The 26,470-nt window shown below is 49.8% G+C and overlaps 1 protein-coding gene across 5 annotated transcripts in view; it reads right to left on the bottom strand.

The window, feature by feature from the left end:
• LOC119184305 (tyrosine-protein phosphatase non-receptor type 11) overlaps positions 1-26,470 on the bottom strand; it is a 167,877-nt gene that overhangs the window by 129,783 nt on the left and 11,624 nt on the right. For all 5 annotated transcript variants that reach the window (XM_075888727.1, XM_037433922.2, XM_037433923.2 and 2 more), the window contains exons 3-4: positions 25,410-25,604; positions 21,916-22,078 (exon numbers count right to left, since the gene is read on the bottom strand). In XM_075888727.1, the coding sequence (XP_075744842.1) occupies positions 21,916-22,078; positions 25,410-25,604 (358 nt within the window). The remainder of the gene's footprint in view (positions 1-21,915; positions 22,079-25,409; positions 25,605-26,470) is intronic.

Raw genomic sequence — 26,470 nt, 5'->3', positions numbered from 1 at the left:
CATTTTTTTTCACTGGCAGAGGCACCAAGCTCTTTATGTTGAAAAGCAGACATACCACACTTCTCAGTTCAGAACACATAAATGCCATGTGCTATTGCCAAGACTGTGAAGAAGTATGCATAAGTATCTGAATGTCTCAACATTTTCTACTCCAGTACATTTGCATGAATTTCTATGCTCGGTGTGAAGAAAAATCAACAAAAAATGGACAACGAATACCGCGCGTGGGCTCCATACACATTCTCGACCTCCTAATCGAGGCCACTGGCTGTCATGCATGAACAATAACACACATCACAGCAAAAACGAAAAACATGCTCCGACTGATTCAGTGAGTCTCGGGCCGCTGACGAGGCCTTAGAGAGGCTAACCTTCTGCGTATACCGTACTTACTCGTGTAATCCTCGCACTTGCATGATTCTCGCACCCCCCACATCTCCCAAGAAAAATACGATTTTTTTTTTTCCTCGAGTAATTATCGCACCCCCGAAAACTGCTGCAATAATGTCGTCTGCTTGTTCCAGCCAGCGATGATGATAGCACGCGCCGTCTGGCGCCATCTTTTAAGCATAAAGCGTACTATTACACGGAGATTCAATCCAATCCAAGCCAAGCCGTAGTGGCCAGTGCGCGTTGCGGCGTGTTTTGTATGTTGTGTCGGTAATCTTGGCACGTTATGGGGCGATACTGAAGCCACACGGCTGCTTCAAGTTGCAAGTGATAGATCATGCGCTAAACAACGGCAACAGGGCCGCCGGTAGGCCCTTCGGAGCCTACGAGTTTTGTGTTCGCTACTGGTGACGGCAGCTGAAAGCCACCAAGACGCGTTGGGCCCGCCGTGTGCCTAAAAGTGTGATTGATGGTAAACTTTATTTCTTCAGAAGGAAACTGCGGACGATTCTGTTAAATAGCCATCAGCCCAATACTGACGTCCTACGCTTACATTTTAGGCATGCACAACAACATCGATGAAGTGATCGAGGCCCAGACAACAGCCCAAGTGATCTGCCTTTCCTCCTCCAAGGCAGGCCACCAACTTCTAAGCAAGGCTGGCATGTCCCCACATTCCTACCTTGAACGCACAGTAACCCTCCCCAGAGCTGTCTGAGCTACCTACATGGTGAACCCATTTCCGCGAAATATTCCCCCACAACACAACAAAGGCGCCTGGCCCGCACTCGCGCGGTCCTCAACTACACCGTTGCGAATCGCAACTCTACCGTTTTCGTCGATGGGGCGCAATACAATAACTCCTTCACCTTCGCACTAGTGGTAGTAGATAGCGACGGAGCCCTACGCTAGCTGCCTCGGTTAGGCTAGCAACGAGCGCCATAGCTGAGCAGGTTGCTATAGCTTTAGCGATGGTCGACCCCTCACACACACGAGTCTTCACAGACTCTTGAGCCGCCATTCGGGCTTACGAAAGTGGAAACATCGCTCGAAACCAGCCCACATTCTACAAACACGCTAATGCATGGGCTTGCACTACCTGTCTTGGCTTCCTGGCCACATGGGCAAAGAGGTCCACCCACAGCAACCAAACCTTAACGAAATGGCTCATGATCGAGCGCGAGAACTGACTCGCCGCGACGATCAATCAGCCACCAAAGAGCTGGGCCCAGACATACAGTTTAATGATCCTTTACTCACCTTTCACGAAATTATCTCCTACCACCAAAACGATAGAAGCCAATACCCTTTACCAAATGCAAAACTCGAACGCGCGGAAGAGGTAGCTTTTCCCATGCTACAAATGAGATCGTACCCATCACGGGGCCGACTCAGCTGTTACAACTCGGGCATAGATTCACAATGCCCAGACTGCTCAGAAGTGTACTGTTCACTTGAACACATGCTCTGGCAACGTCCTGTGTTACCTCGAGAACCTCTCAACAGTGAGTCTGACTGAAAGGAGGCACTCGGGAACCCCAGTCTCAGAAAGCAACAAAAGGCAGTCCAAAGGGCCCAAGAACTGGCGGAACGCCACCACGTTCCCGCTCCGACTCGGGTGTCGCCTACAGTAGCGGCTGCTAGAATGTCCCTTGTGGACAGCCTGGTGGCTTAAACTCCTCAGGACCATTTAATAAAGTTCTTGACTGACTATCCATCTTTATTATTTTTAGAGGACTTCAGGAACAGATCAGTTTAGTTTTCTTTGTGTTTACAATTAAGCAATTTTTTTCAACCTATAGCGTGGGGTTCAATTGCATTCTGAAGAGCATTAATCGCTTCTTCATAACGTATGTGACACCTTAATAGCACCGTATCATCCGCCTACTGATAAACATTAGCTTTACAAATTCCTGAGAGAATCCATTCATAAATAAATTGAATAACAATGGTGACAGCAACAATCTTTGCAGCCCACCTACTGTAATATATTTTCTATAGCTCACTATTTCTATGCCTCCAGCGGCTGGAGGCATAGGCAAATTTTGAATGAAACTGTTAGATTGCACTGCCGTTAACTCTATGTCACGGCCTATTCCAGGCCACCAAAACAATGATCGCACCACTGTTTTCATTGCCAAGAGCCTTGGTGGGTCTCAAGCAGTAATTGTAACAAACGCTTCCAGGCTGCGACAGGTATGACGACCCGATGTCCCCAGTAGACGACTTCGTGTGCCAGAGATAGCTCCAACTGACGATCAGCAAAAGGAACTAAGGAAGGGTCAAACCGTCCTGCGCCTTTCGGTTATTCCGTGCAACACGCTGTGTTCTACATGAGCTAAGATTGAGTCATCGGCAGTTAGGTTCTTAAGCTCGCACGTTGTGACTGTCGCTTCATCTAGACTTTAAAAAAAAAATATAGGTACTCTTGAGGTACAGGTTCCGTAGTGGGATCTGTGCGTTGCAGTGGCAGTCTGCTCAGCGCATCCGCATTCAGTAGCTGCCTTCCTAGAGCATATTGTAGCTTGTAGCGGTAACCTCACAGGTAGACGGCCCACTGTTGGATGCGAGCTGCGGCCATGGCAGGCGTCTGGCGGTCGGGTCGCAGCAGTCCCAGAAGTGGCTGGTGGTCGGTAACCAGGGCGAATTCTCGATCTAAGAGCTCATCCCAAAATTTAGTAACTCCAAAAACCAGTGCCAGTGCTTCTCGTTTTAAATGAGAATAATTCCTTTTCGCTTTTGTCAGAGTTCTTGACCGGAATCCGACTGGCCTGTTAGTGCCTCCAATTGTGTGAAAAAGCAATGGCGCCTACACGGCGAGCGGAGGCGTCGCATTCAAACTTGAGTTGTCTCGATGAAACAAAATGCACCAATACCTCAGCATCTTTAAGACATTACTTTGCCTTGCGAAATGCAGATTCCTGAGACGACTTCCACTGCTATCGAATGTTTTTTCCGACAGTTGGTACTATGAAAACAACGTGTGTGACATGTTCGGCAAAAACTTAGAATAAAATGTTATCATTCCAAGAAACGAACGCAGCTCATTTAGGTTTTCGGGACTGCGCGCATTTACGATAGCCTCTACATTCTTCTCAGTTGGGTGAAGGCCGGCTTGATCAATAGGATGCCCAAGATAAGTGACCGATGGCTGGCTAAACTTGCACTTATCGTACCTGAGCTTCACGCCGTGCTCTCTGAACCATTCCACCACATTTTGTAATCTCGCTCCGCAATCGCCCACTGTTTCAGAGGCCAGAACGTCCTCCAAGTAAGCCTGAACACTAGGTAGGCCAGACAGTATCGTGTCATTTTTTCTTTGAAAGATCGCTGGGACAAAAGAAATGCCGAAAGGAAAACTATTGTAATAGAACAGGCCTTTATGAGTATTAATAACGCAAAGCTTCCGAGAGCCCTCATCCAAAACCACCTGATTATATGCATCCAACAAGTCGAGAGTACAGAAAAACTGGCTTCCTCCTAATGAGGCAAAAATATCTTGAATTACCGGAAGCGGGTACTGCTCTGTGGCACAAGCAGGATTGAGAGTAGCTTTAAAGTCTCTACATATTCTGACCGAGCCATCTTTCTTCAGAACAGGCACAATAGGTGTCGCCCAATTAGAATGCTTGACTGGTGATAATATACCTAGCGATGTTAACCGGTCCAGTTCTTGCAACACTTGCGTCACACAAAGCCTATAGAATGAGTCTCGCCTTACAGAATTTGGGAACAGCGTCATCCTTCAGCAGGAGGCTGGCTGGGGTTCCCTTGATGAACCCCAAGGTTTCCGAAAAAACATCCTCATAGGTGTTGCGTAGGGCATTGACATTGGAGTTGTCCGCGTGAACAGCCGTCACCTCGCCTTCCTGTGCCACTCGCAGTACTGTGGCGCCAGCTTGTCCCAGAAGTTTGAGCAGGTCACGGCCACGCAAGCTTGGTCCAGGGAAATCTAGAACCACAAGAGAGCAGTCAACAGAAACGTCGTGGTATCTCACATGAAGTTGTAGCTCGCCCATCACCAGCAACCTTCCACTGTAGCAGGATAGCTTGACGTGTGAAGGCTTCAAGCTGGGCCAGCATTTGCGATGTTTCTCAAAAAGCTGTCGTGATATGACACAAACTGGTGAACCTGTGTCATGCCTCCCAAACTAAACATTCGTCTTAGCGGCGGCTCAAGCGAATTCTTCCGCGCTGACGCTAACGTCCAGATTTGAGCACTATTGCTGGTGTCTTCTTCTGAAGTAGCCTCTTCTACGGCCAAAGCTTTCGCGTGAGGGACGTGTCGACGGGCGGCAACATCTTTACCAATGCGAATGCGACACGCTTTAGCCAGGTGCCCGCCTCCTTAAGCCGCAAGCATAGCATCGTGCATTCTTCCATCTGCAGCTATTGCTGTCATGCCCAGTACTGCCACATCTACTACACTCCAATCACTCTGAACTACCCATGCTTCATGGCGCTTAGCTTGTGACTCGCTTCCACTTTAAGAACAGGCGGTATGTCCACCGACATTTTCCTGGCGTCGTTTTCGGCAGTTTCAGCGGCCATCGCTATCAACTCAGTGTCCTCCAGAGTTAAATCTGTCTTGGCCAGAAGTTGCCTTGGCACAGCACTTGAATGTACGCCACAGACAATTCGGTCATGAAGTAGCCTGTTCAGAGAGCTTCCGAAATTGCAATTGTCTGCGATGCGTCGGATTGCGACGACAAAATCCTGAATGGATTCCCCCTCCTGTTGGCAACAATTGAAAAACTGGAAGCTTTCAGCGATTTCATTAGGCTTCAGGTTGTAGTGGTCATTTAACACCTTGGCTACGTCATCATACCTCAAGGTGTTGGGCTTTGCGGTTGCTATCCTTCCTAGCAGGATTTGTATCGTCAATGTGCTAAGTGGAGCTACCAGAAGTGCCATCTTCTTTGCACAATCCGAAATAGCATTCGTTTTTTAAAATACACCTCAACTTTGATGAGGTATGGCTTCCACTTATCTGTGGTATCGTCGAAGTTCGGAAGCATGTAGGAGGCCATCGTTGTCAGCGGTAGGGCTGTCACTGAATGCTTAGCTTCAAGTTCCTGCTTGACGGCGTGTGTGCTTTCTTGGCTCGTCGTCACTGTTACATAGCGGCGTCAGTCTGATGCCGCTCTGAAGGAACGGAGACGTTGACGATTCTGTGTCAGCCGCGAACAACCCAAAAAACGTTTATTGCACGCATGTGTATAAGCAAAAACGGAAAGGAAAAAGGTAAGAAAAAACACAATCAGAAGAAGCTTGGCGCATGAGCAATGACAGTTCGCTCATGATGCCGCAGTTTGATACTGCATTTACAACAACTACGAAAAATGCTTTCTGTATTTTTATTTTGACATATGTACTTGAACGTTCAAACTTTAGTCACTGCCCACAAAATGTTTCGTAGACCATAGAATACTTTGACCCCACAGTTAACTGCATCCAATCAAATTGTGCAATCAATTGATATAATACTTTACAATTAAAAATCTCTATTTTTAGTTCATTGCTATTATTTTTTCCTTCTGCATCCTCATCGCTCGGCATAGTCCACATAGGCGACAGGCCATTAAATAGTGGTCAGAGAACTTTTGCCTAATCACGCAAGGTTTAACGAATAATTTGGTGCTCACAATGCTATATGTGTTCAATACAGGAAGACACAAGTCTGGTCTGTACGCACTCTTTCAATGTCATGAAATTTATGGTCGAATATAAGCCCTATTTTCAAAAAAAAATGAAGGGTAATCAGATACAATGACTATGGTAGAGTTCAATATATTGATGTTTAGATCTTCTACGGTGCAAATTTGATTTGCATTTGCCTGACAGTCTGAACTTCATCTAGCTCATGCAATAATCGCGAGACACTATTTTTAGGAGGATGACAATGATGACTTTGGACGCCATCAAATCACAGTTTTTGGCCATTTAGTAGACGCCAACGGTGTACAACCAGACCCGGCAAAAATCAGCACCGTCAAAAACTTTCCTGTACCACAATCTGCGAAGGATGTATGCAGCTTTATAGGACTATGTTCCTACTTCCAACGCTTCGTGAAAAGTTTTGCGCACATGGCTTCAAACTAGAACATTTCCCAACCCGAAGCACCTAAATCGCATCTACCCTGAACTATACCCAGATGACTCGTGTAAACTATGTAGCATGAGACGCACCACCCTGGAGCATATGTTATGGGAATGCACAGAGATACAGGACGCCAATGCAGTCTCCCCAGAACAGCTTGGGGTGCGGTGGAGAGCTGCGCTGATCAGCTCAGATCGGACAGATCAAATATGGGCCATCCAGCGAGCACGGGAGGCGGCTGAGAGACAGGGTCTCTTCGCCGCCCCTGGCACGGCTTAGGCCCACGCCTCAATCCGCTGGTTAAATAAAGTTTGCTCACTCATAGCAAGGCCGCTTACGCAGCTCCTCAAGAAAGGCGTCCCGATTTCATGGGGCTCCGAAGGGGCTTCTGCATCCTCGACCCTCATCGCTCTTCTCACTACTCCTCCGATTCTGGCACACTTCAACCCTGCTGCCCCTACGGAAATCCGTACAGATGCAAGTGGACATGGCATTGGTGCAGTGCTGGCTCAGACACAACATAGCCATGATTGCGTTATTGCATACGCCAGCCGCCTCCTATCCACACCTGAACGTAACTATTCGATCACAGAGCGTGAGTGCTTGGCTCTTGTATGGGCGGTAGCGAAATTTCGGCCTTATCTATACAGACGCCCATTTTCGGTAGTTACCGACCACCACACGCTCTGCTGGCTCAACTCTCTGAAAGATCCATCAGGCCGCCTTGGTCGCTGGACTGCGCGCCTGCAAGAGTTTTCATATTCAGTGGTCTACAAATCGGGCCGTCTACACCATGATGCCCATTGCCTCTCCCGCTACCCTATCCACGATCCTGAGGACACTGACGAGCCCACAGAGAACTCTATCTTGCCAGTGTCCGACTTCCTTAACATTAGGGAAGAACAGAAGCGCGATCCAGTGCTGCATGACATCATCAGTTGCATGGAATCCTGCTCAATTGATGCTTCCGTCCGCTACTTTGTCATTCAAAAAGGTGTGCTATACCGCCGCGATTTCCGGCCAGACGGGCCTGACCTTCTCATTGTTGTGCCTAAGCATTTGCGCCGCTGTGTTCTCACTGAACTTCACGACGCTCCCACGGCAAGACACCTTGGCGTATCCCGCACGTGCGAGCGCGTCCGGCGCCGTTTCTTTTGGCCAGGCCTTGCTCGCTCGGTACGCCGATACGTCGCCACGTGCGGCCTATGCCAACGTCGTAAAACACCGTCACTGCTACCCGCTGGCCATCTTAAACCAATCGACATAACCGCGGAACCATTTTACCGTGTTGGGTTAGACCTGCTTGGTCCTTTTCCCACATCAACATGGGCAAATGAATGGATAGCCGTGACTACAGGCTACGCTACTCGCTACGCTATTACGCGAGCTCTACCGACCAGCTGTGCAACCGACGTTGCTGACTTCTTGTTACGGGACGTTATATTTATTCACGGTGCTCCGAGACAACTCCTCCCAGACTGTGGCCGTACATTTCTATCCCAAGTCATCGCCGACATTCTGCGTTCTTGTTCCACGCAACACACACTAACAACCCTCAAACAAACGGCCTCACAGAACGATTTAACCGTACTCTAACAAATATGCTCGCTATGTACGTGTCGCCCGACCACCGAGACTGGGACCTTGCCTTACCCTACGCAACTTTCGCGTATAATTCATCCCGTCCCAACACAGCGGGCTTTTCACCGTTCTACTTATTGTACGGAAGAGAGCCGACTTTACATCTGGACACAGTCATCTCAGCTAACACCCCATCCCCCAGTGAGTATGCCCGCGACGCAATTGCGCGAGCCGATCGTGTCCGTCAGCTCGCTCGCGCTCGGCTGATGGCGTCGCAAACCAACCAATGCCGCCGGTACGATGAGGAACATAGAGATGTACATTTCACTCCCGGTACCCTCGTTTTACTCTGGTCCCCTAATCGTCGGCTGGGCCTATCAGAAAAACTTTTGTCTCATTATACGGGACCCTACCGTATATTGCGTCAAGTAACACCTGTCACCCACGAGAGCAGCCCCATCGATCCATCATCATCTGCTGTGTGGTCCAGTGATATTGTACACGTATCGCGGATCAAGCCCTACAAGAATGCGTCGGATAACGACCTTTAAAGCACCGGGACGGTGCCTCTGCCGCTGGGGGTCATGCTACGTGCCAGTGCATGGAGACGAAGAAGAAGACAGGCGCGAGCTAATCTCTGTGGCTGGTGCTGCTCCCTTAACTGGCTGTAAATACATCTCTGACTAACCCTCCGAGTCGGTCTCCTTCTCGTAACGCATGGAACCACAGCTTGTTGTGCCTTTTGCCGAACCTAACAAAAAGGTTATCCCAGATCCAGCTGGTGATCCTGATTGCCTCGTAGGTCTGTTTGAGCAGCACCCAGACGTTGTGGGATGCAACACCATTACTGGCTCAGGACAGTGGCAGAGGTATTGTATGAGTTCAGGGACCGGTTGGGAAAGTACAAGACACTGTTCACAAAGTTGCCTGGTTTTACTACGCTCATTGAGCACTGTATCGACACATCGACAGCACACCCGTGCACACAAAGCTGCGCCCAGTCAATCCAAAGAAACAACGCATAACGGATGCCTGTATGAACGAGATGCTGGAAGGAGATCTGATCAGGTGTAGCACAAGTACCTGGACAAGTGCACCAGTCCTGGTGGGAAAAAAAATTCAGAGGCTACCGTGTGGCTGTTTACTACAGATGCTTGAATTCCTGCACGAAGGTACCAGTGTACCCGATGCCTCGCACTGACTGGCTTTTGGAGCAACTAGGTAATGCCCAGTGGTTCACAAGCTTTGACCTATCCCAAAGGTTCTTCCAATTTCCACTACGAGAACAAAATGTTGAGAAGACTGCATTCATATGTCATAGGGGCACCTTTGAGTTCACAAGGATACCATTTGGTGTGGCGGGAGGCCCACCCACATTTCAAGCTTTGATGGACAAGGTTCTTTAGGGCATAAACCACGAATTTGCCATGGCATTCTTGGATGATGTCATGGTCTACTCTCCAACAATAGAAGATCACCTGGTACATGTCCATGAAGTTCTCCAACGCATCGAGAATGCAGGACTCACAATTATTCCCACCAAAGTGCAACAGTGCACCCAATCCTTCACCTTCCTCGGTCATGTTGTTTCTCCAGGAGAGTCAATGCACCATTCATAGTTAAAACAGATGCTAGTAGTGTGGGTATAGCAGCAGTGCTGCTTCAACGCCCGGACGACATCTTGAAGCCAGTTTCATTCATCAGCAGAGGCTTGTCGGATTCGGAGCGTAATTACACAGTCCAGGAGTAGGAGTGTTTGGCTCTTGTATGGGCTGTGGAGAAACTTTGACCCTATTTGGAATTCACAGAATCTGAAGTCCACTGTGATCATGCGTCATTAGCCTGGATGCTCACCACTGAGCAGGCTTCTCCTCGTGTGCACCGCTGAGTGCTACGCCTTCAAGTGTTTCAGGGCAAAATTAAGCACCGCCGTGGAAAGGCCAGCATTCCTGCTGATGCCCTAAGCCGTGCACCTGTTGAGCCAGACTCCAAGACAGCAGCTCAAAGACTGCCTGAGAGACTTTTGCCATTTAACTTGGTCCCTGACGAAGGCTCTGTCACCTTTGACACCTGCCCACTGACCACTACTGAGGACCTACGTGTTATAAACAATGCGGAAAAACTAGCAAAGGAACAACAACGTGATGCCCTTTTGTGTGACATAACAAAGACTATCCAGGGAGAATTTCTGCCGAAAGGCACTGCCCAAACTCGTCTCCTGGAGGACCTAGCATCCACATCCCATTGAGAGTCATCAAGACTTTCGGTACAATGCCGCGGCGACCGTACAGTAGCTTGGTTGCCTGCTCATCTTCGTTCCTTGGTCCTGCAGATGGCCCATGACCATCCAACAAGTGCCCATGCAGGATTCTTCAAGACATTGCGGCACATCAGGGAGAAGTTTGTGTGGTTGGGCATGAACAATGACATATTGTCACGGGGTCGTGACGTGGCCGAAGACAGGAGACTTCGTGTTGGGATTTAACTGTTTATTTGGGCGAACCTGTGCCCGGGTAAAGAAAAGTCCAATTACAGCAGCAGTCTCGGACAGATAGCAGTCTCGAACTGATAGCGGCGAACAGAGCGTCGGCCTTCGATCAACAACTACTGACAAGTGGCGAAGCGCGTCGGCATTTATACTCTTGCCATCGAATGTTCTAGCGTTATCGCTGGCGGTGGCATAGGTTCCAGAACAATCTGTACCGTTCGCACAGTGGGCGTGATCTTATCGAAATGATCTACTACAGTCCGGAACCTTCTGGAAAACTGCAGGCGCGGTTTGCGCTGAGAATCGTGTGGTGTTTTGGGACGATAACGAAAACTTGGGAAATGGAACGTGGCATTGCCCCCCTCTGAAAAAAGGCATCATCCCGATGCTTTAACTAAAGATGAAGGTACAATAATAATGCAAGAAAGTACAATGAATAAATTACGATGAAACAGTAATACAAAAAAACACTGTTTCAGTTTGTTAACGCGCATGAAACGGCTTGAGGCGCACGACATGCACGACTTCAGGTCGCGATCGGCGTCGTTGAGAGTTCGTGATGCCGTCGGGGACAACCTCGTAATTAAGTGGGCCGAGACGTCGAACCACCCTGTACGGTCCGAAGTAGCGTCGCAGAAGCTTTTCACTTAGTCCACGTCGGCGTATCGGCGTCCACACCCAAACACGTTCACCGGGCTGGTATTCCACGAAGCGTCGTCGAAGGTTGTAACGGTGGCTGTCTATTGTCTGTTGATTCTTGATACGGAGACGCGCAAGTTGTCGGGCTTCTTCGGCACGTTGAAGGTACTCGCTCACATCGAGGCTTTCTTCGTCGGTGACGTTGGGTAACATGGCATCGAGCGTCGTCGCCGGGCTCCTTCCGTAGACCAATTTGTATGGAGATATCTGAGTCGTCTTCTGCACCGCCGTGTTGTATGCGAAGGTCACATACGGAAGAATGGCGTCCCATGTCTTGTGTTCGACATCGACGTACATTGACAGCATGTCCGCGATCGTCTTGTTAAGCCGCTCGGTGAGGCCGTTGGTCTGTGGGTGGTACGCTGTCGTCCGGCGGTGGTTTGTTTGGCTGTATGCCAAGATCGCTTGAGTTAAGTCGGCAGTGAATGCCGTTCCTCTGTCGGTGATAAGGACCTCTGGAGCGCCGTGACGTAGGACGATATTTTCGACGAAGAACTTAGCTACCTCGGATGCACTGCCTTTTGGCAGGGCTTTTGTCTCGGCGTAGCGGGTGAGGTAGTCGGTAGCTACCACGATCCACTTGTTTCCGAAAGCCGACGTCGGGAACGGCCCTAGTAGGTCCATACCAATCTGCTGGAAAGGTCGACAAGGTGGATCAATTGGCTGCAGAAGTCCCGCTGGCCTTGTCGGCGGTGTCTTGCGTCGCTGACAGTCCCGGCATGTCCTGACATAACGAGTGACGTCGGTGGTAAGACGTGGCCAGTAGTACCTTTCTTGTATCCTCGCGAGCGTGCGAGAAACACCGAGGTGCCCTGCCGTCGGATCGTCGTGTAGGGCCTGCAGGATTTCTGGTCGCAGAGCTGAAGGCACCACAAGGAGGTACTTAGCTCGAAGCAGTGAAAAGTTTTTCTTTTGTAGAAGACCGTTTCGTAGGAAGAACGACGCAAGTGCGCGCTTGAATACCTTCGGGACTTCGGCGGTCCTGCCTTCGAGGTATTCTATTAGGGCCTTAAGTTCCGGGTCGGCCCGCTGTCGTTCAGCGAAGCCGTCTGTAGTTATCGTTCTCAAGAAGTAGTCGTCATCCGGGTCGTCTGGTAGCGGTTGGTCGACAGGCGCACGAGAGAGACAGTCGGCGTCGGAGTGTTTTTTTGCCGGAGTTTTAAATGACAGTAATGTCATATTCTTGAAGTCTCAGGCTCCATCGTGCGAGGCGACCTGAAGGGTCTTTAAAGGTGGCTAGCCAACACAAGGCGTGGTGGTCGCTCACAACTTTAAAGGGCCTGCTGTAGAGGTAGGGGCGAAATTTCGACGTAGCCCAGATGATGGCGAGGCACTCCTTTTCTGTTGTGGAATAATTTGCTTCTGCTTTGGATAGCGATCGGCTGGCGTAACCAATAACCCTTTCAAGTCCGTCAGCCCTCTGCACAAGAACGGCGCCAAGACCTACGCTGCTTGCGTCAGTATGTATTTCTGTCTCGGCGAATTCGTCGAAATGGGCAAGTAACGGAGGCGTCTGGAGGCGATGTTTAAGCTCCTGGAAAGCATGTTCCTGTGGCGTTTCCCACTTGAATTCCACGTCGGCCTTGGTAAGGTTAGTGAGAGGATCGGCGATGCGGGCGAAGTTTTTCACGAACCGCCTATAATAGGCGCACAGGCCCAGAAATCGGCGCACGGCCTTCTTGTCAGTGGGCGGCGGGAAGTTGGCGATGGCGGCTGTTTTCCGCGGATCGGGACGAACTCCAGACTTGCTGATAACGTGCCCCAGAAACAAGAGCTCCTCATACGCAAATCTGCACTTTTCTGGCTTCAGTGTGAGTCCGGACGTCTTGATGGCTTGAAGTACAGCTTCAAGGCGCCGAAGATGCTCGTCGAAACTCGAGGAAAACAGGACGACGTCGTCCAAGTACACAAGGCAAGTCTGCCACTTCAATCCTGCCAGTACTGTATCCATAACGCGTTGAAAAGTTGCAGGCGCTGAGCAAAGGCCGAAGGGCATCACCTCAAACTCGAAGAGGCCGTCCGGTGTTATAAATGCCGTCTTCTCTCGGTCTCTTTCGTCGACTTCGATTTGCCAATAGCCAGTCTTGAGGTCCATTGACGAAAAGTACTTGGCGTTATGGAGCCGATCAAGTGCGTCGTCTATTCGTGGGAGAGGATACACGTCCTTTCTTGTGATTTTGTTCAGGCGGCGATAATCGACGCAGAAACGTAGGGTCCCATCCTTTTTCTTCACTAACACCACGGGGGACGCCCATGGGCTCTTGGACGGCTGGATAATGTCATCCCGCAGCATTTCATCAACTTGTCTCTTCATGGCCTCACGTTCTCGCGTCGAAACCCTGTACGGACTCTGACGGAGTGGTCTGGCATTTTCTTCGGTTATGATGCGATGTTTCGTGATTGGGGTCTGCCGAATTTTCGATGACGACGAAAAGCAATCTTCGTATTGCAGGAGCAGGGCCTTGAGCTGTTCTTGCTTATCGTTCGGAAGTCTGGGATTGGCGTCAAAAGCTATGGGAGGGGCTTGGTTCCTCTGAGCAGGTTCCGCAGAGTCGGCGAGGGCGAAAGCACTGGTGGCTTCGACAATTTCTTCGATGTATGCGACCGTTGTTCCTTTGTTCACATGTTTGTACTCATTGCTGAAATTCGTGAGCATAACCGTTGCTTTGCCTCCCTGCAGCTCTGCAATTCCTCTTGCGACGCAAATATTTCGGGTGACCAACAGGTGCTGACTGCCTTCAATGACGCCTTCCAAGTCAGGTGATTTAGGAGTGCCGACTAAAATAATGACGCTTGAGCGAGGCGGAATGGTGACTTGTTCTTCCAGCACATTCAAGGCATGGTGTCCTGACGGCGTGCGCGGCGGTAGTGCTCCTTCTGTGGATAACGTTATCGACTTCGTTTTTAGGTTGATGACAGCGCCATGGAGGCATAAGAAGTCCATGCCAAGGATGACATCTCTCGAGCAACGCTGTAGGACTACGAAGTCTGTAGGATAAATACGGCCGTTAATGGTGACTCTCGCTGTGCAGATTCCTGCAGGCGTTACGAGATGACCTCCGGCTGTGCGGATTTCAGGGCCTTTCCAAGCTGTCCTAACTTTCTTTAACTTCGCGGCGAACGACCCACTGATGACAGAATAGTCGGCTCCAGTATCGACGAGAGCGGTCACACTGTGGCCGTCGATAAGAATGTCGAGGTCGCTAGTTCGCCGTCTCGCATTACAGTTAGGGCGTGGCGTCGGGTCACGGCTGCGTCGGCTTGTTCCGCTGCTTCCATGTTGCGTCGTCAGGCCACCTTCGGTAAGTGAGCTTTCGCCGTCAGGGCTTTGCGTGGTTGGCGTTGTGTTCGGAAAGCTTCGTCGCGGCGTCGTCGTCGTCGTCGGAGGATCTTCGGTAGTTCGTCGCACAGCAACCGCACCTCCACCGGTTGCTGCCCTTAGTTTCCCGGATACGGGCTAGGAGACCGGCCCCGCGTTGGGCCAGAGTACTGCCGGTGGTGCGGTGACATGCGGCGGCTGGGCGACGGCGAACGCGAAGGGCTTCGTGGTGTCCACCGAGTTCCTGCCAGGTAGTCGGCGATGTCACGAGGTCGTTCTCCTGGCTGTGGACGCGGTGCATTGACGGGGAAGCCACGCAGTCCCATCTGTCGGTACTGGCAACGGCGGTATGTGTGTCCGGCCTCGCCGCAGTGGTAGCAGAGCGGGCGATGGTCAGGGGTGCGCCAGATGTCAGTCTTCCTCGGTGCACTGCGCTGGACCGCTGGCGAATGGTATGACGTCGGTGGGGGTGGTGGCGTCTGTCGACGGAAGTGCGATGGGGCGGCGTTTTGGCGTGGACGGGGAGGAGCGTTGTGGCGCAGTGCAGCGGCGTAGCTCATAGCTTCCGGCTCTGGCAGCGGTGCGTGGGGAATTTGAAGCGATTGCCGAACTTCTTCTCGCACAATGTCGGCGATGGAATCCACTTGAGGCTGCGCCGAAGGCAACAGCTTGCGCAGCTCTTCCCGCACGATCGCTCGGATCGTTTCACGCAGGTCTCCGGAGTTACTGGCTTGAGCAGCAGCGCAGTCTGCGGTCAGGCGACGATTATACTGTCTGGTGCGCATATCCAGGGTCTTTTCGATAGTGGTCGCTTCGGCTACAAATTCTTGGGCGGTTTTTGGTGGGTTTCTCATCAGTCCCGCGAAGAGCTCCTGTTTGACCCCTCGCATGAGGAAACGAACTTTTTTCTCCTCAGGCATGTCTGGGTCAGCGTGACGGAATAGTCGGGTCATTTCTTCTGTGAAAATGGCGACATTTTCATTTGGGAGCTGAACCCGGGTGTCTAATAAAGCAGCGGCCCTCTCTTTGCGAGCGACGCTCGCGAACGTTGGCAAGAATGCGCCGCAGTAAACATCCCACGTTCGGAGCGTGGATTCCCGATTTTCGAGCCAGGTTCTTGCGATGTCTTCCAAATAGAAAAACACACGACGCAGCTTTTCGTCATGGTCCCAGTGGTTGAGGGCGGCCACACGGTCGTATGTTTCTACCCAGGACTCCGGGTCTTCGAACGATGACCCATGGAAAATTGGTGGTTCCCTGGGTTGATGCATGACCATCATGGGCTGGGACGCTGCGGTTGTCATTGTCGCTGCAGTCGCGGTCATGGCCTTGGTCTTCTGCGCCTTAGTAGAAGCCCGTACTCCGGTGGTAGCCCTTGCTGTCGGGGGCTTGTTCGCTGCTCCTGGTTGGCATCGGTGTGTTCTCCGCGACGTGGGCTGGGTTCACGGCTTGACGGGGGCGCCCGGTACATGAACGAAGCAGCACCTCCACCAGATGTCACGAGGTCGTGACGTGGCCGAAGACAGGAGACTTCGTGTTGGGATTTAACTGTTTATTTGGGCGAACCTGTGCCCGGGTAAAGGAAAGTCCAATTACAGCAGCAATCTCGCACAGATAGCAGTCTCGGACTGATAGCGGCGAACAGAGCGTCGGCCTTCGATCAACAACTACTGACAAGTGGCGAAGCGCGTCGGCATTTATACTCTTGCCATCGAATGTTCTAGCGTTATCGCTGGCGGTGGCGTAGGTTCCAGAACAATCTGTACCGTTCGCACAGTGGGCGTGATCTTATCGAAATGATCTACTACAGTCCGGAAGCTTCTGGAAAACTGCAGGCGCGGTTTGCGCTGAGAATCGTGTGGTGTTTTGGGACGATAACGAAAACTTGGGAAATGGAACGTGGCAATATCAAAGTATGTCTGCGGTTGCTCAGTCTGTCAAAGGACGAAAGCACAGCGTTGCGAACTCCAGGGTTTCATGGCAAGTCAATGGCCTGCTGCACCAATGGAAGAACTTAGTATTGACTTGATGGGGCCATTATTTACAGTATATACTTCTGTAAGGGCCGCCCTCATATAAGGGCCGCACCCCCCACTTTGAAAGCGGAAATTTCAAAAAAAAAAAAAGTTCAAAAAGTACCGTATTTACTCGATTCTACCGCGCCCTCGAATGTAACGCGCACCCGATTTCTACCGCGAAAAAAAAAAAAACGTAAGACATCGATTGCAACGCGCACCCATTTTTTCTCGCTGGCCCGCATGATCATACCACTCGAAAAAACGACTCCTTTCGGGAGCGTCTTCCATTTAAATATGAGGTACGGGCGAAGCTTGTGCCCATCTGACGTGTAACAGAGCATTGCCGTCACTGTAGTTTTACCGTGGACCGATGTCAGCACGCGAACTTGCTTCGCCCCCTTCTTCTCGACGGTTGTGGTGCCAGGCATGTCGAAGTAAAGAGGCGTCTGATCGGCATTCCCGATTTGCCCAAGCAGGTAGTCGTTGCGCCGCAAGTTTAGGACGAACCTCTGAAAACTGTGAAGCTTTTCATCGTACACCTCCGCAAAACTTTTCGCACATGCATGTTCCCCTTCGGAGGGAAAAGCCTTTCCTCTTCATAAAGTTAGTTAGCCAGCACCTGCTCGCTTTAAACTGGCTCCGCATTAGACCTTTTTCTAAGACTAATTGCATAGCCCGCACTTGGAGCAGTTCTGCCGTCACGGGCCGCTGTGCTGCTCGCTGCTAAAGCACATACTCGCCGAGCAGCTCTTTAATTTGCGGAAACCGACCCTGCTGTGGTCCACTGAAGCCTTTGCGTAAAGCTTTGCTGTCGAAAATCTTCTGCTTTTGTTTCCGCCGGTCCCGCACACACGTTTCGGGAACTCCGAACGAACGCGATGCGGCCCGATTTCCGTCCGTTTCCGCACACGCGATGGCTTTTCTTTTAAAAGCGGCATCGTGGTGCACTCGAGTTTTTGGAGTCGGCCATTCCACGCCGTCGATGCTAATGCACTACTAGATGACGAACTCCTCAGCACACGCACGAAGTGCCGCACATGAGAAACACATAGGCAGAAATGGACGACGCGCCATGCCGACGCATGTAGGGGGCGGCCATTTTAGATTTGCCGATGGCAATAGATTGGCTGTAATTTTTTTGTTCGTACTCGATTCTAACGCGCATGCGATTTATGAACTCGCTTAACCGGAAAAAAGGTGCGCGTTAGATTCGAGTAATTACGGTACCGCCAGAAAAGTGTAGTTAGTTTATTTACAGCCAGATGACACTGCAAGCTTTTCCGCTTTTATTCTACTTCCGTCAATGCGCCGACCACGCAGTTTACCATTTTTCCTTCCTTCATGCTGTTGACAGTGCGCCGCCTTATTTGCCTTGTGCGGCCTCTTTCTTGGCATCATTCCTGGCAGCACGACTTCAGATCGGTGTCGTCAGAATCACTTTGTTGGTAGTAGTGAGCCCTGCAGAAGCCAGCGCACGTGACGAACTATGGGCCAGCATCTTAGATCATTCACTGCAGCATTTAAAACTGCAAGTGATTGACGATGCCGAGAAGCAAGGGAAGCAGGCAGCTGGACGGAAGTACGACGTCGATGAGAAGCGTGTGCGTTACTGTCTGAAGCAAAAAGATGCCCTCGCTGCTACTAACACGTGCCGAAAGGCCTTTCGCGGGAAAAAGAGCAAGTACCCGCAACTCGAAAGCGAGCTCCCCAACTACGTCGTCGACACACGAAGGAACGGCTACGCCATATCGACCGACATGATACGCGTCAAAGCCCTCAACATAGCCCGCCACATGGAGATACCCCAGGCACAATTCAAGGCAACTCGGGCCTGGACTACACGGTTTGTGAACCGTAACTATCTTTCTATTCGGCGCCGAACGATGATTTGCCAAAAACTGCCACACGAGTACGAAGACTATGTTATAAAGTTGCATCGTTTCGTGAATGCTCTCAGGAGGGAGCGTAAGTACGACCTGTCCCAAATTGGTAATGCGGACCAGACACCTGTGTGGTTCGATGCATTGATTGATTCATATGTGGAGTTTAACGTCCCAAACCAACCATATGATTATGAGAGAGGCCGTAGTGGAGGGCTCCGGAAATTTCGACCTCCTGGGGTTCTTTAACGTGAACCCAAATCTGAGCACACGGGCCTACAACAATTCCGCCTCCATCGGAAATGCAGCCGCCACAGCCGGGATTCGAACCCGTGACCTGCGGGTCAGCAGCCGAGTATTTTAGCCACTAGACCACCACGACGGGGTGTGGTTCGGTGCACCGGAAAGCACCACAGTAGATTCGAAAGGTGCGAAAAGTGTGTCAGTGCGCACGACCGGTGCAGAACGTCAGAGATGCACTGTGATGATGTGCATCACGGCAGACGGGAGGAAGCTTCCGCCGTGTGTCGTATTTAAAAGGAAGACTCTCCCAAATGGAAGTTCCCTCAGGGAATCGTCGTACGTGCTCAAGAGATGGGCTGGATGTCCGACGAACTGGTTGTTGACTGGATTAAGACAGTCTGGGCAAATAGACCTGGAGGGCTGTTACAACGGAAAGCCCTCCTTGTTTTGGACATTTTCAGGGGCCACTTGACTGACCGCGTCAAGAACCGACTTGCCACAACTCGTACGGACTAGGCCGTTATTCCCGGAGGCCTACAAGTGTGCTGCAGCCGCTCGACGTACGCGTTAACAGTCCATTCAAAGTGGAATTTCGCCATTGTTACTCTGAATGAATGGCTGGAGGCGTCCATGAGAAGACCCCTACAGGACGGCTGAAGTGGGCAACACTCCAACAGGTGTGTGAATGGATTTTGAATGCGTGGCATGCCATGTCAGTAGAAGTAGTTGCAAAAAGCTTCAAGGCAACAGGCATTTCGAACTGCATGAACGGCACCAAAGATGACCGTCTCTGGGAAGACGCGGGCGCCGAGGCAAGCTCCTCCGAGAACGAGGTCAGTGACAGCGAAATGGAATCTGAATAAAAACATTCCTGGCACGCATACCTGCCAAGTTCAAGGATTCTGAATCCGGGAGATTTTCGCAAGGTGGTGGTGGGGGGGGGGGGGGGGTACGCAACATTAAAAAAACTAAGAACAAACAAACAAAAAACATCGCAAAAAACAAAAGGGGATGGGAGAGGGGGGTCTCAATTGCAAGCACCTACATCAGCGTTGCGGTCATATAGTGGCTAGGAGTGGCCAAACACACGAGGGTAAAGTTTTTCACTAAGGTGAGAGTCTCAAAGGATCAACAAAGCTAGCAGGATCTATTTCAGTTAAAATAACTCGCGTGTGCCTTGCTGGGACACACGTGAACAGACGGGACGGCGCAGCTGGCTGCCGCACCAGCGCGGGTCAAAGCTTTGCCGCTGCTAGATTCTTTTGACAGGAACGCTAAAACGGATCTGGCCCCTTTTTATTGTAATAGAAATTATATGGACAGTCCAGGCTGTTTTTTTGCTGTCGCCGCCGTCCTTCACCGTATGTGCATACGTATCTATATATATGAACACTCAAAGAATATGTGACTCTCTTGCACTCTGCTACTGTTGCATAAACAATACAGACCTTTGGTGAGCTGTCATCGGCCTGATTCGAGTAAGGGCCGCACCTAGCAAAATTTTCAAAAAAAGAAAAAGTGCGGCCCTTATGCTGGTATATACGGTACTAGCCCTCAGGGCACAAGCACTTGCTAGTCATTGTTGACGAATTCACCAAGTTCATTGAGCTCTTCCCTCTTCGTGCAGCAACAACACAGCAGATAGCAAGCCGTGTGGAAGAATTCATCTGCAGACATAGGGTACCTATTGCTATTTCTAGCAATGACGAGAAATCCTTTGTTAGTAAGGTATGGAAGAGCTTCCCGAGGCGATGGAGCATCTCGGAGTGCCACACTGTACCTTACAGGCCAGCAGGACAAATGGTCGAACGGCATATTGGCACCCTGAAGCAGTGCCTTTGAGCGTACTGCAATGAGCACAAAAACTGAGACGAACACATTCCCGAGATTGCTTTTGCAATGCGAACTGCCGTAAGTGTTGCTACTGGGTACACCCCAGCCCTCCTTTGCTATGGCCGTGAACTACGAACCCTCTGGCAACCTACCGGAGAGAAGCAGGATGCCGAGCTGGCTGCATCAGCTTCTCATGCATTCGCAGCAGAACTTCAGTCCCATTTAGCGGAGATCATGGAGGCTGCACGGCAGCATCAGCAACATGCTTGGCATGCACAGAAGCAGCACTATGATCAGCGACGGCGAGCCACGACATTGGAGGAAGGCAACCTTGTCCTGCGTGAAACCCACATACTCAGTGACGTTGCAAGGGGCATCTCGTCAAAGCTCGCACCAAAGCGAAATGAACCATTCCGCATCTACAGACGTGTTAGTCCCAATACCTTCAAGCTCGCCCACCTGCAGACTATAAAAGCTTGTGGAGAGGCTCATGCTGACCAACTCGCCAAATACTATCCCCCACGGTCGGCAGGGCAGGAGTTTCACGCTTCAAGTGGGGGACAGCTGTGAGGACATCCATCGGTATTGATGGGAGGGTATGCGGCGCCCCCTGGATGAGGTGGCAACAGCGGACATCAGTCCTGTGTGGGTAGTGTGTGAGCGGACAGTGTTGTGATAGGACGTAAGAGTTGCGAGGACTGGGGAGTGATGCCTAACGTACATGAAAACATAAAAAGAATCGCGAAAATTAAAACTGAAAATGCTCAACGTTCCCTTCCACTGACATCAATGGCTAGCTTCGCGTGTTCTTGCAAAGACATACTGGACCATTCCTTTACAGATTACCTCACCACCCCTCTCCTTGAAGACACTGGAGAGTTGTCACTGCTTGCGCAGCCAGCAACTACGCGCTGACAGCAACTCGACAGACCAGGACATGGCAACTGCACTACACCACTGTACTTTTTCCACAAGGTCAGATTGCATGCGATGACCAAACGGGCCAAAAAAAGGCAAAACATACAAACAAATCAATGCCACTGCCCAGTGTCATGTAGCAAATTTTAAAAAAAATTATAGAAAGGGTGGCTTACAGTTTTTAGCGTTCAATAATATAGCCTAGCTGAGACCATATAAATATTAGGCGCTACATGCCATCACTGCCACATGATGACACGTCACTTCCCCTCACAAAAATATCTCAAGTGAGTTACCAAAATTAGGTTCGTAAATTGACTATTTACAGCACACAAAGTTTGGATCTAATGACGCAAATTGCCATTTGTAGACGACATTCACCCAATGTGCTATCAGTGTCTAAATCACCACATAGTCCAAAGAAGTTTTTCAAAAGTCAGACTCACCTGGCAGCGAACAATGAAGTGAGTCACCTTGTCTTCAGTCCGAACAGAGAGCACGTAGTCACCTGGCTTGCTTCGACTTTCCCGAACCAAAAAGCTGCCATTCTTGCCTTTCTCCAGAAGGAGCCTTTCTGCTTCTTTGGCCACGAGTGGGCCATGAAACCATCTGCAAAGCACAGCTATACTTTTTCCAAGTTGAGCACTGACATTTGTCGCACTGTTGATCCCTACAACGCAATACTGACATGCCAAATCAAGCTTAGCAACAGTTTCAAGTGCAACCCATGCGCAATGAAGATTGGAAGTACAGTAGAATCTCAATGATATTTTTATGGTTGATGCAAATTTCAAGATGATACGAACTTTAAGGTTGTTTTAGATGGACTACATTGTATAAAATAAGCTGTGATTCAATATCTTGATGGGAGCCGACAGATGGAGACAACGTAGTGGGATAATCATAAGATGAACAGGTGAAGTGCCTCAAACTGGCCGGTCGACGTTTTGAAAGGAGGAACTATCTTTTTCAAAGGCGCCGTGTCATCCTTGGCGTGTTAGTTTTAAAGGGGTCAGTGGAAACATATCTTGGTGGTGGCGCGTGTCTCTGTTGATGATCGCTGTCTGAAAAGCAAAATACTATAACGAGAAGAGTGCAGTCCTCGCTTCACTTCAAGTCAGGTGGTAGGCACTACCAGCAGTGCAGCAGCAGTGATTCGGCATGCCCTAATGTACCTCGCTTTTTCACTGCTGGCTGAATCCGTACCTGCCACTGCGTCCGCTCGTGTCATTTCTGCTGGAGTTTGTAAAGGTGTAAAACTGTTTCATCTTAGAGCTTTGCATGCATAACTTGGACTCAGTACAAACTTGAATGCTCAGGAAATGGGCGAAATGAAAAAAATTCTCATGCGGCGATGGTAGCGGCGGCATGTGAGGCAGAACGAATGTTTTGATTAGCACGGGTGTGGTTTTCCGGCTGCTCTGGCGTTTTCACTAAAATTTTCCAGTGTGAATTCTCCAGAACCGATTTTTTTTTTTCGTGTCAACAACGCGCTGTCAAAACTGTCAAAACAGGGGACATAAATGGCGCCACCAGTTTCACCGCAAGGGCAAAGTTATGAATGCAATAGCAACAAGTTATGTTATACGAATTAAGGCTGCCAGCTAACTCTCTTGAATCCAATATCGCGTACCGTATTTTTTCGCACATAACCTGCCTTCGCATATAAGCCGCACCCTTGACTGTGAACTCCCCAGAAAAAAAAAAAAATCTTTGCGTATAACTTGCATGCTTAGCTTAAAAAACTATTTTAAAAAGTCACAATTGCACAGCACATCACAATCTCGTTTACAAAAGAACTTTATTTCGAAGCGATCGCTGCAACATTGACGGCGTCGATTGCCGTTCCTTCAATCATCGCCCAACTCGCCGCTGTCGCTGCTGCCATTCGAGGCTTCGTCGCCGCTCTTGAAGATGCAATCGTCTTTAGTGCCATCCAAGCAATTGCTGATGGCGCACTTTTTGAAGCTCTTGCGCACCATGTCGGCCAGAAACACCGCTCACGATCCACTGGCACAGCAGCGCAATGTCTGGTCTCTGCACGCGCCCTGTCGGTGTCAGGGCGTAACGGCCGCCGGCCATCCAATCGGCATACAGTTGCTTCACGCGCGCTTTGAACAGCTTATTGATGCACACATTCAGTGGATATAGCATGGAAGTCAAGCCACCGAGTATGATCACAAGGTTGGTGCGGTGCTCAGTGAGGCGCGCTTTCACTGTGTCAGTGCAGTGGCCTCGAAACGAGTCCAACACCAGCATCGACTGCCGTGCCAACATGGATCCGGCCTCTTTTTCCAAATCGTGCAAAGCCAGTCACAGACGAGGTCACCATTCATCCAAACATTATCTTCGTGTCACAAAACAATCCCTGGCGGCAGTAGAGTGCCGGGTAGCGTTTTGCACTTGAAGATTACGTACACGCACAGTTTAGTACTGTCTGCTAACGCGCACAACATTACTGTGCAGCGTAGCTTGGTGTTTCCGCCTGTCAGTACACTTACAGATTTCGAGCTATTTTTCTGTAGAGTGGTGTCCATGGGCATCTCAAAGTACACTGGCGTTTGATCAGCATTTCCCACCTGGAAGATCAAGTAGTAGTGCTCCTTCCGCAGCCCGATGACATAACATTGATAGCTCAACAGCTTATCCTCGTAGGCATTGGGAGGCCGCTGGCACATAGTCATTCGCCACGGCATCGAAAATCTGTGCCTGGTCATGAATTGCTGGAGCCATCCACGGCTCGCATGAAACTTGTGTTAGATGTTTATCTTGCGGGCCAACCTCAGCGCTTTCATTTGCGCCATATACGTGGCCGTGACACAGCATGGCCGTGACTCCTCCACTCCTCAATAAATTTGACAAGCTGCGTCTCAAGAAGGGGGTATGATCCAGTCTTTAAGCAGCGAAATGCTCGCTTCTCCTTGCGTGCACTTTCGAGAAAGGACTCATCAGCAACGTGCCTCCTAACAGCAGCTCTGTTGCCAATTTCTCTCGCAGCAGCTATAATTTTTGGTTTTTCTTTCGCAGTGAAAGATTGCCACAGAGACCCACTCATGGTGCCTCACCAGACAAGGCTGACCAGAGGTCCAAACTGGCCACACCTGACTTGCAGAAAGACACTGTTAAATCACTGTTGTGACGCTGTTGACCAAATCAAACAAAGCACACAAAAAGTGAATAAACACGCTACGGAGAGGGTCTATCTATGGCTTGTGTTGGCTTTTATTGGCTTTGCCCCAGATGATGCCGATGGGGATGCGGACTGCACGGGAGGTATTGGGTATTGCATTGCCGTGAAGCCCGACCTCTGCTTCCGGATTATTCACAGATAACCCGCACCCCCCCCCCCCTTTTTTTTTCCAGGCGATTTTTTTCAATTTTTGGTGCAGCTGATATGCAAGGAAATATGGTAACTCTACAAATTACTAGAGGGATTCTCTCCGTGCTGAGTCCATGCTAAAAGCGCAGCTTACAAAAGGATTAACGAGTTACTCGCACTGATATCTACCGAGATAGCAGGCGCACCAATGATTTTACACGATCACTACCTTACAATCCAAGTTCACAGAATGCTGCTCAAGCAATCGCAACCTTGATGCTACTGTAACTGTTTCGATGAAACTGAAAACACTTTGTTTCAGCCACGTTTTAAAGCACCTGGTGGCTAAATTTGGGTACTGCGGTGCAGTACGGCACTGATGAGAGAGTTCGTGCACTGGGGTGGTTAGGTGCAGGATGGTGCAAGTGGCACAGCCGATCCACTCATGTGAGGCAAAAAAATGTGGGACTGCAATTTTGGTTGCGGATTGTGTCGATAAGTAGGCCTCACTCTTTCACAAGCTATGTTTTTGAAAACTTGCGCTTGATAAGGAATGCCTCTTATGCGGGATACCAAGATGCCCTAGCACCTTTTGTGATCAAAGGGTCATTTGTTGCTCACCTCTCAGTGGTGGGATCAGCACAGATGAGCGGGTACTTGAGTTCAATGATCTCCCCATTGCGCTCCTTGAGTTGGTCTTGGTTCTCCATGTAGTACTGAACCAATTCAGCCAAAGTGGCAAAGTTCTCACCCCCGTACAGGTCATAGTAGTCGCCCGTGTTGCGAATCTTGATGTGCGTCACCACACCATTCCTCCTGCGCAGATTCTTGCCTGCTCATTCACTGGAAAGCTACAATTGCGAATTTCTAGCTTTTTGAAACAATGGAAAAGTGCTCAATCTGCAAACCCACAACTGAAACCATTTTTTTTTAAATAAAAATCAGCTATGATGCCTGAATACAGTACATGACCTCTTTAGCAGAAGCAGACTTGTGGAAGCCAACAAAAGCCTTACAAATAAACTTCCCCGTAAAACAGAGCATAAAAGTAATTAGATGCAGTATTCCTGAAATAACATCAGTTTTTGGTAGCATAGGTGAGCATCTAAGGAAAACATCAATTTTTGGAAGAACACAACCAGTATTCCTTGAAAAAAATTTTTCTAGGTGTGAAAATGCTGCTGTGGAAGTACTGTTCCAGCGGCATTCAAGCCTCTCTCTTTCTGAAGCACCTCTCTCTTGAGACAATAGAAAAAGAGCATTTTACTCACTTTGCATACAATAAGCTGCAACATTAACTGAGCACTTAATGTAACTGTCGTCTGTTGACGCATTTACCTTTGTGACGTGACAACACATGGCAGCAGCACTGCGCTTACACACACACACAATATTTCACCTTCTCAACACCCAGGCTTGCTTTGCTTTGCTTTTTTTGAGCACTGATTATATGTGCACAAGGTCCCCACTGACTGTGAAAATTTAGCATTCATTTCTTTGCACAGGCCTTTGTAAAGAATGCTGAAAAATGGTGGATTGCAGTGAACGCAATAAAAGTGCACACCATGGTGGTCAATACGGTTTGGCTGTGGCACACCCCTCCCCCGGTTAAAAGCAGCATAAACAAAATGCGAACAGTGCAAGCATGTGCATAGAAATACACCAGAGGATGTTTGATTAAG

The sequence above is a fragment of the Rhipicephalus microplus genome, chromosome 3 (genome assembly GCF_043290135.1).
Source record: "Rhipicephalus microplus isolate Deutch F79 chromosome 3, USDA_Rmic, whole genome shotgun sequence".
NCBI lineage: Eukaryota > Metazoa > Arthropoda > Arachnida > Ixodida > Ixodidae > Rhipicephalus > Rhipicephalus microplus.
The sequence above is the reverse complement of the archived record's forward strand: the minus strand, read 5'-3'. Positions and strand labels throughout refer to the sequence as shown.